The sequence below is a fragment of the Protobothrops mucrosquamatus genome, unplaced genomic scaffold, assembly GCF_001527695.2.
Source record: "Protobothrops mucrosquamatus isolate PMUCROS unplaced genomic scaffold, P.Mucros_1.0 scaffold344, whole genome shotgun sequence".
NCBI lineage: Eukaryota > Metazoa > Chordata > Lepidosauria > Squamata > Viperidae > Protobothrops > Protobothrops mucrosquamatus.
This window is the reverse complement of record NW_015386681.1, coordinates 1,138,262-1,148,191: the sequence shown is the minus strand read 5'-3', so window position 1 is coordinate 1,148,191 and position 9,930 is coordinate 1,138,262. Positions and strand designations below refer to the sequence as shown.

The 9,930-nt window shown below is 45.8% G+C and overlaps 1 protein-coding gene across 1 annotated transcript in view; it reads left to right on the top strand.

The window, feature by feature from the left end:
* RELT (RELT TNF receptor) overlaps positions 1-9,930 on the top strand; it is a 76,779-nt gene that overhangs the window by 48,548 nt on the left and 18,301 nt on the right. The window contains exons 4-5 of the mRNA XM_029284053.1: positions 2,107-2,220; positions 5,035-5,216. Coding sequence (XP_029139886.1) covers positions 2,107-2,220; positions 5,035-5,216 — 296 coding nt within the window. The remainder of the gene's footprint in view (positions 1-2,106; positions 2,221-5,034; positions 5,217-9,930) is intronic.

Here is a 9,930-nt window from a genome sequence, read left to right as displayed (position 1 = left end):
CTTTCAACTCTCTTATTCTGTTATTCTGTTCTCCAAAGCCCCTGAAGGCAGGACAAGAAGCAACAGATGGGAACTAATCCAGGAGAGAAGCAACCTGGAACTAAGGAGGAATTTTCTGACAGTCAGGACAATTAACCAGTGGAACAACCTGCCACCAGAAGTTGTGGGTGCTCCAACACTGGAGGTCTTTAAGAAGAGACTGTCTAAAAGAGTATAGGGCTTCCTGCCTGAGCAGGGGGTTGGACTAGAAGACCTCCAAGGTCCCTTTCAATGATGTGATTCTCTTCTTCACACATACGATACAAAGCTGGTGGGGAGGACTCTGGCCTTGTCTGCCCTTAGGATGGATTTTGCTGCAAATGATCCCTCTCTCCTTTTGCCTTTTCCTCCCACGTGCCTCCGGCCAGGAGTTGATTTAAGGAGAAGGGTGACTGTAAAGTTCATTCTTCCACATCTAAATGATTTGCAGCTTTTAAAGGTTGCAGGACTCAGCCTGGTTCCTTTGTGGCTTGTTAACTTGCTGAGGTTTGGCATCGATCCGGGAGTGCGATTCTCAAACGTTCAGTTCAAGGAACATTTGCAGACGAAGGAAAAGACCGACGGTGGCTGAGAAGTCCCAAAGGTGCTTTTTCAAAAGGCAAACTGGATTTTGTTTTTTGTTTTTTCCCTTGAAGACGTTTCGCTTCTCATCCAAGAAGCTTCTTCGGTTCTGACCGAAGGGAAGGAGTCAGCCAGAACTGAAGAAGCTTCTTGCGCGAGAAGCGAAATGTCTTCAAGGGGGGAAAAATGGAGTCTTTTGGAAAAGCACCTTTGGGACAGCTGTGATGTGTCTCCGCACAAGGAGTCGATGCTGGAAATAGATCACCTCTTTTCTGGGCATGACTAGAGGGCAAACCCAGAAGAGCAAGAGTCCCAGCTGTGTTCGGCTGTGGAGCAGTTCAGTTGCAATCCGTGGGACTGCATTCACACAACACGCTAAGCTTAGCTAAGATTCAATGGTGTTGGGGGGTGTTGAGGTTTCTTGGTCTGTTCGACTCTAAAATGCTATTGCATATTTATTCGTGGTTTGTGTCAAAGCTCGGGCAACTGTTAATTCAATACCCATGTGAAGCAGGGAGGGAGGGAGGGAGGGAGGAAGAAAAGAAGGAAGGAAGGAGCAAAGGAAGGAAGAAAAGAGGAAGGAAGGAACGAAGGAACGAAGGAAGGAAGGAAAGGAAGGAAGGAAGGAGCAAAGGAAGGAAGAAAAGAGGAAGGAAGGAACGAAGGAAGGAAGGAAGGAACGAAGGAAAGAGGAAGGAAGGAAGGAAGGAAGGAGCAAAGGAAGGAAAGAAGGAAGGAAGGAAAGAAGGAAGGAAGGAAGGAAGGAGCGAAGGAAGGAAGGAGCAAAGGAAGGAAAAGAAGGGAGGAAAGAGGAAGGAAGGAAGGAGCAAAGGAAGGAAGGAAGGAGCAAAGAAAGGAGGGAAGGAAGGAGTGGGTGTGAGGAAAGGGGAAGAAGGAAGTGAGAGAAGGATGGCTGTAGGGATAGAAGGAGGGAAGAAGGGAGAAAGGAAGGAAGGAACAAAGGAAGGGGAAGGAGGGAGAGAAGGAGGGAAGGGCAAGAAGGGAGGGAGGGATGTATGGAGAAAAGGAGAGAGGAAGGAAGGAGAGAAGGAAAGAAGGAGGAAGGAAGGAGGGAAGATAGAAATAAAGAAAGAAAGAAAGAAAGAAAGAAAGCTCCTACTTTGATCAAATACATCATTTGGAGCAGCCCATTTGCAAGTTTCAAGGAAACACAAAAACATGGAAGGGTGGAAGAGACCCTGGAGGCCTTCTAGTCCACCCCCCCTCCCAGCCCAAGGCAGGAAACCTCGCACACCATCTTTCTTTAAAACATTGTGTTTTCAGAGGCCTGCAGTCCTTCGGTTCTATTTGAGGAAAAGGAATAGCTCTGCACTGCAGTGTATTGGACAGGCCGGAAGGAATAAATAAATAAATACCCTTGATAGTTTCTGCAGAAAATAGAATCTTTTGACTTCTGTCCATCCTTCCCTCCTCACCTTAAGGGGGTAATGCTAAAAGAGAGACCCCCCCCCCAAGCTTTGTCTCCTCTCTGCTCTTTTGTTTTAGGCTCTCTGTTGGCACCCAGCCTGGGCTCAAGCCTGTGGGGGCCAAGAATATCGGGGCGAGGACGGTCGCTGTGTCCTCTGCCAGACGTGTCCAGCTGGAGAAGAGCCTGACAGAGTGAGTAAATGGTCTCTACAGGCCTCTGCAGAGGCTCTCCGTTAACACAGCACCACCTTTTCCGCAGAAGCACTTTAGTGGTCTGTGTGAACTCAGAAAGTGGGTCTGTTTGACCCAGTCGGTGTTTCTCAACCTTGAAGATTTGTGGACTTCAGCTCCCAGAATCCATGCTGGCTGGAGCATTCTGGGAGTTAATTCGATACCCAAATGAAGGAGGGGGGAGGGGGAAGGAAGGAAGGAAGGAAGAAAGGAAGGAAGGAAGAAAGAAAGAAAGGAAGGAAGGAAGGAAGGAAGAAAGAAAGAAAGAAAGAAAGAAAGAAAGAAAGAAAGAAAGAAAGAAAGAAAGAAAAGAGGGAGGGAGGGAGGAACAAGAGAGAGGGAAGGGAGAAAATGAGGAAGGGAGAGTGGAAGGGAAGAAGGAGAGAGAGGGGAGGAAGGAAAGAAGGAGGGCAGAGAGAAGAAGGAGGAAAGACTGGAAGGACAGGGAAAGAAGGAAGGAGAAGGAAGGGAGAGAATGTAAAGAAGGAAGGACAGAGGGAGGACGAACAGAAGGAGAGAGGCAAGGAAGGAGGAAAAGAAGGAAGGAGAGGGAAGGAAGGAAAGAAAAGAGGGAGAGAGAGAGAGAGGAACAAGAGAGGGAAGGAAGGAAGTAGAGAGAGGGAAGGGAGAAAATGGGGGAGAGTGGAAGGGAGGAAGGAGAGAGGGGAGGAAGGAAAGAAGAAGGGCAGAGAGAAGGAAGAGGAAAGACTGGAAGGACAGGGAAAGAAGGAAGGAGAAGGAAGGGAGAGAATGAAAAGAAGGAAGGATAGAGGGAGGAAGAACGGAAGGAGAGAGGCAAGGAAGGAGGAAAAGAAGGAAGGAGAAGGAAGGAAGGAAGAAAAAGGAAGGAAGGAAAGAAAGAAAAGAGGGAGGGATGGATGGAGGATCAAGAGAGGGAAGGGAGCAAATGAAGAGAGAATGGAAGGGAAGAAGGAGAAGGAGAAGAAAAGGAAGGAAGAAAGAAAGAAAGAAAGAAAGAAAGAAAGAAAAAGAAAGAAAGAAAGAAAGAAAGAAAGAAAGAAAGAAAGAAAGAAAGAAAGAAAGAAAGAAAAGAGGGAGGGATGGAGGATCAAAAGAGAGGGAAGGGAGAAAATGAGGAAGGGAGAGTGGAAGGGAAGAAGGAGAGAGAGGGGAGGAGGGAAAGAAGAAGGGCAGAGAGAAGAAGGAAGAAAGACTGGAAGGACAAGGAAAGGAGGAAGGAGAAGGAAGGGAGAGAATGTAAAGAAGGAAGGACAGAAGGGGAAGAACAGAAGGAGAGAGGCAAGGAAGGAGGAAAAGAAGGAAGGAGAGGGAAGGAAGGAAAGAAAAGAGGGAGAGAGAGAGGAACAAGAGAGGGAAGGAAGTAGAGAGAGGGAAGGGAGAAAATGAGGAAGGGAGAGTGGAAGGGAAGAAGGAGAGAGAGGGGAGGAGGGAAAGAAGAAGGGCAGAGAGAAGAAGGAAGAAAGACTGGAAGGACAAAAAGAAGGAAGGAGAAGGAAGGGAGAGAATGAAAAGAAGGAAGGATAGAGGGAGGAAGAACGGAAGGAGAGAGGCAAGGAAGAAGGAAAAGAAAGAAGGAAGGAAGAAAGAAAGAAAAGAGAAGGAGGAAGGAAGGGAGGAACAAGAGAGAGGGAAGGAAGGAAGTAGAGGGAAGGGAGAAAATGGAGAAAGGAGAGTGGAAGGAAAGAAGGAGAGAGAGGGGAGGAGGGAAGGAAGGAAGGAAAGAAAAGAGGGAGGGAGGAACAAGAGAGAGGGAAGGAAGGAAGTAGAGAGGGAAGGGAGAAAATGGGGAAGGAGGGAGAGTGGAAGGGAGGAAGGAGAGGAGAGGAGGGAAAGAAGAAGGGCAGAGAGAGAAGGAGGAGGAAAGACTGGACGACGGAAAGAAGGAAGGAGAAGGGAGAGAATGAAAAGAAGGAAGGATAGAGGGAGGAAGAACGGAAGGAGAGAGAGGCAAAGGAGGAAAAGAAGGAAGGAAGGAAGGAAGGAAGGCTGGGTTTTTCTGGCAATGCTACCATTATCATTGATTTGGAGAGGGACGATATTTGCTCTGTGTAACAATGAAACTGGCCCTGAACACTGAAAAGGGCAAGCGTATAAAAGAGAGCAAACCCCCACTCCCTCCTAGCACTGATGACGTTACCTAGTTGGGTCATGAAACGTCTGCAAGAAAAACCACCAAGCTCAGACACTACCAAGGACCCCACAGTCCGTCCTTCCTTCCTTCCTTCCTTCCTTCCTTCCTTCCTTCCTTCCTTCCTTCCTTCCTTCTCCTCCTCCCTCCTAGCACTGATGACGTTACCTAGTTGGGTCATGAAACGTCTGCAAGAAAAACCACCAAGCTCAGACACTACCAAGGACCCCACAGTCCGTCCTTCCTTCCTTCCTTCCTTCCTTCCTTCCTTCCTTCCTTCCTTCCTTCCTTCCTTCCTTCCTTCCTTCCTTCCTTCCTTCCTTCTCCTCCTCCCTCCTAGCACTGATGACGTTACCTAGTTGGGTCATGAAACGTCTGCAAGAAAAACCNTCCTTCCTTCCTTCCTTCCTTCCTTCCTTCCTTCCTTCCTTCCTTCCTTCCTTCCTTCCTTCCTTCCTTCCTTCCTTCCTTCTCCTCCTCCCTCCTAGCACTGATGACGTTACCTAGTTGGGTCATGAAACGTCTGCAAGAAAACCACCCAGCTCAAGAGAAGCACCGAGGACCCCACAACACGAACCCTAATTACTGAGTTCGAGGGACGCCTTATCCCAGCCGAGGCGCCCGTCCTCCCTTTAAACAATATTTGTGTTTCATTTCCCCCATAGAAATGCGGTTACGGTGCCGGATTAGGGACGGCCTGCAAGCCGTGTCCGGCCGGTTCCTTCTCTCCCACCTCTGGGCTGGGATTCTGCTCCTTGCATACTCCTTGCGAGGAGGCCAAGATGAGGGTCCGCCTCCACATCGGAACGGCGACTGCAGACACTTGGTGTGGGGCCTGCTTACCTGGGTGAGTTCTCACCTGCACCTTTTCTGTCCAGTTCTCTTGCAAGAAATGTCTTCTCCTGTCTCCGGACAAGCCCAGGTAAGGAAGGGTCTCTGAGAAATGGAGAAGGTCACGTAGAATCAGTGGACACCTGGTTTGGGATATCATGCCATGGTTCCAACAGATGAAACTCTTCAAAGAACTTCGAGGCATTGTTTACCTTAAAGAATCTTTATTGGAGCAGCATAGCATTGGCACGTACATAGTTGAAGCCAAAATCTGGATTCCTCTCCCCTGAGCACATAGTATCCAAGCACAATTCCCTCCTCCAATTAGGCAAAAAAACCCAAATGCACAGGTATAGTATAGGGGGTACCTTGCTCAATAGTAGTAACTGTGAGAGGGATCTCAGAGTCCTAGTCGACAATCATTTAAATGTGAGCCAGCCGTGTGCTGCAGCTGCCAAAAAGGCCAACACAGTGCTAGGCTGCATTAACAGAGGGATAGAATCAAGATCACGTGAAGTGTTAATACCACTTTACAAGGCCTTGGTAAGGCCACACTTGGAATACTGCATCCAGTTTTGGTCACCATGATGTAAAAAAGATGCTGAGACTCTAGAAAGAGTGCAGAGAAGAGCAACAAAGATGATTAGGGGACTGGAGGCTAAAGCATATAAGGAACGGTTGCTGGAATTGGGGATGTCTAGTTTAACGAAGAGAAGGACGAGGGGGGACATGATAGCAGTCTTCCAGTATCTCAGGGGCTGCCCCAAGGAAGAGGGAGTCAAGCTATTCTCCAAAGCGCCTGAAGGCAGGAGAAGAAGCAACGGATGGAAACTAACCAAGGAGAGAAGCAACCTAGAACTAAGGAGAAACTTCCTGACAGTTAGAACAATTAACCAGTGGAACTACCTGCCTCCAGAAGCTGTGAATGCTCCAACACTGGAAGCTTTTAAGAAGAGACTGGACAGCCATTTGTCTGAAATGGTATAGGGTTTCCTGCCTGAGCAGGGGGTTGGACTTGATGATCTCCAAGGTCCCTTCCAACTTTATTATTATTATTATTATTATTATTATTATTATTATTATTATTATTATTATTATTATTATTATTATTATTATTACTACTACTACTACTACTACTACTATTATTATTATTATTATTATTATTATTATTATTATTATTATTATTATTATCAGTCAGAAACCACATCCTCCAATTAGCTTGAAATGCAGGCTTTCCCTCCAGTTCTTCAACCCCGCCATTTCTTATCATCTCTTTATTCCAAAAGCCCTGAATTCACACACTATCACAATATTGTTATGTCTAACTAACTCCCATCACATTCCTCCTCCTACCCCAGCATCATCTAATTCTAAGAATAAAGCATAAGGAAGAATAAGGCTGCATCTCCACATGTTGTCAAAGCAAGAACATCCAACGTTAGCAGCGTTGACATATAGGTCTTCCCCAAGGGAACCACTGGACAGATGTTTCGGGCTCTGATTTTTTGATTCTGTCCAGCTTAGAGCAGGGACGTCCAACCTTGGCCACACTTTGAAGACCTGTGGACTTCAACGGCCAGAATTCCCCAGCCAGTGCCCTTGTCAATTCAGACGGTCGCTAAATGAGGACCACCTATATAGGCCTATTCCAGGCCGCAGAAGGGAAGGGAAGTGAGGTCCAACATAACCTGCTCAATGTCAAATCACGGAAAAAGTCACAAGGACGTGTGTGGGAAGTCGAAAAACGGAGCCTCGTGATCCCCGACAAAAATAGGGACAATTATTTTAGAGGTTGTGTTTTGTTTTACAAGGTATATGTTTTCTAATGGATTTTGAACAACAACAAAAAAACGAATCAAAAATTGCAGAGAGAGCTGGTTTTCTCAAGTTACAAAAGAGGGAGAAACAGGGGACACAACGATCGTAATGTCCTGGAGGATAATCCGATTAAGAATCGTCCCATAATATCTTCACGTTTCATTTCACCGTTCAAGGTTAGATTCGTAGAGAGGGTCAGCTCGGGTTCCTGAAAACAGGCAGTCCTCGCCTTACGACCACAATTGAGCCCCAAACGTCTGTTGCTAAAGCCAGACAGTTATTAAATGAATTTTACCCCATTTTATGACCCTTCTTGCCACCGTTGTTAAGCGAATCACTGCAGTTGTTAAGTGAGTCACACCGTCGTTAAGTGAATCTGGCTTTTCCCCCATTGAATTTGCTTGTCAGAAGGTCCCAAAAGGGGATCGCGTGACCCCGGGGGACGCTGTGACCGTCATAAATGTGAACCAGTTGCCAAGCGTCTCAATTTTGATCAATCAGTCAATCAGAATAGAGCTGGAAGGGACCTTGGAGGTCTTCTAGTCCAGCCCCCTGTACTCTTTCAGACAATTGGCTGTCCGGTCTCTTCTTAAAAACTTCCAGTGTTGGAGCATTCACAACTTCTGGAGGCAGGTAGTTCCACTGGTTAATTGTTCTAACTGTTAGGAAGTTTCTCCTTAGTTCCAGGTTGCTTCTCTCCTGGATGAGTTTCCATCTGTTGCTTCTTGTCCTGCCTTCAGGGGCTTTGGAGAATAGAATAACAGAGTTGGAAGGTACCTTGGAGGTCATCTAGTCCAACCCCCTCTGGTGCTTTGGAGAATAGTTTGACCCCCTCGTCTTTCTGGCAGCCCCCCAAATATTGGGGATGCTGCTATCATGTCCCCCCTACTCCTTCTTTTCTCTAGACTGGCATTTACCCGAATCTTGCAACCGTTCTTTATATATGGTTTTGTCTCCAGGCCCTGAATCATCTTAGTTGCTCTTTTCTGAACTTTTTCCAAAGTCTCAGCATAATAATAATAATAATAATAATAATAATAATAATAATAATAATAATAATAATGATGATGATGATGATGATGATGATGATGATGATGATGATGATGATGATAAAAAAGTTGGAAGGGATCTTGGAGGTCATCTAGTCCAACCCCTTGCTCAGGCAGGAAACCCTACACCATTTCAGACAAATGGCTGTCCAGTTTCTTCTTAAAGACTTTCAGTGTTAGAGCATTCACCACTTCTGGTGGCAGGTGGTTCCACTGGTTCATTGTTCTGACTGTCAGGAAGTTCCTCCTTAGTTCCAGGTTGCTTCTCTCCTTGATGAGTTTCCATCCGTTGCTTCTTGTCCTGCCTTCAGGCACTTTGGAGAATAGCTTGACTCCCTCTTCTTTGGGGCAGCCCCTGAGATACTGGAAGGCTGCTATCCTGTCCCCCCTTGTCTTATTTATATCTTATTTATATCGTGGTGACCAAAACTGGATGCTGTATTCCAGGTGTGGCCTTACTACGGCTTTATAAAGCGGTGCTAATACTTCACCTGATTTTGATTTCTCTGTTTATACATCCAAGAATTGTATTCGCTTTTTTGGCTGATAAAAAAAAAGGAATGCATAGGGAGCCATCGGGACGCCGCAACGGCCCTAAGTGTGAAAAACAGTCATAAGTCTCTTTTTTCAGTGCTGCTGTAACTTCGAACGGTCACTAAATGAACTGTTGTAAATCGAGGACCGCTGTACGCAACCTGGAACAGGAAACTCTCCAATGGCTAGAGATTAAAACTCTGCAGAGATTTGGGCCCTGCCTCGACCTGCTTTGGCGTCAGGGACCTCCTGCCTGGTGTGCTGTGTGTGCCAAGATCCCCACAGTTCTTCACACATGTCTCCGTCATGTGCCTGCACACACCCACACACCCACACACATACCTGCTTCTGGACTTTTTTTTAGCAACCCGCTGCACAAGGGATGGGGCTCGGCTGCCAGCGCTGGTGAGGCAGCCTCGTTCTCGTCTTTCTGTGATCTTTGTGGCCGCCCACTGACCAACTCACTCCGGGGGCTGCGACCAGATTCCTAGCATTTTTGCGCAGAGCAGCTGCAGAAATCAGAAATCCTACTGACTTCTAGGAAGATTACAGGCAGTCCTCAACTTACAACTGTCCGTTTAGTGACCGAAGTTACAACGGCACTGAAAAACGGCTGTTCGTCACACTCACGACCGTTGCAGCATTCCCGTGGTCACGCGATCAAAATTCAGACTTGGCAACTGGCTCACATTTATGACGGTCGCAGCGTCCTGGGGTCACGTGATCCCCTTTTAGTGACCTTCTGACAAGCCCACTCAATGGGGAAGCAAGATTCCCTTAACAACCATAATAATAATAATATGATATAATGATAATGATAATAATGATGATAATAACAATAATAATGACAATGATAATAATGATGATGATGATGATGATAATGATAATGATAATAATGACGATAATGACAATGATAATAATAAATATAATAATGATGATGATGATGATAATGATGATAATAATAATAATAATGATAATAATGATGATAATAATGATAATAATGACAATAATGATAATAATGATGACAATAAAATAATAATAATAATAATGATAATAATGATAATAATGATATGATGATGATAATTATGATAATAATGATATGATGATGATGATGATGATGATGATGATGATGATGATAATAATAATAATAATAATAATAATAATGAGGATGAGGATGAGGATGAGAATGAGGATGAGGATGATGTTGGAAGGGACCTGGGAGGTCATCTAGTCCAACCCCCAGTTACTATCTTAACAACTGCAGCGATTCCCTTAATTCTGCGCTCGGTTGCAGTCATAAGTCAAGGACTACCACTACACGTGGTCCGT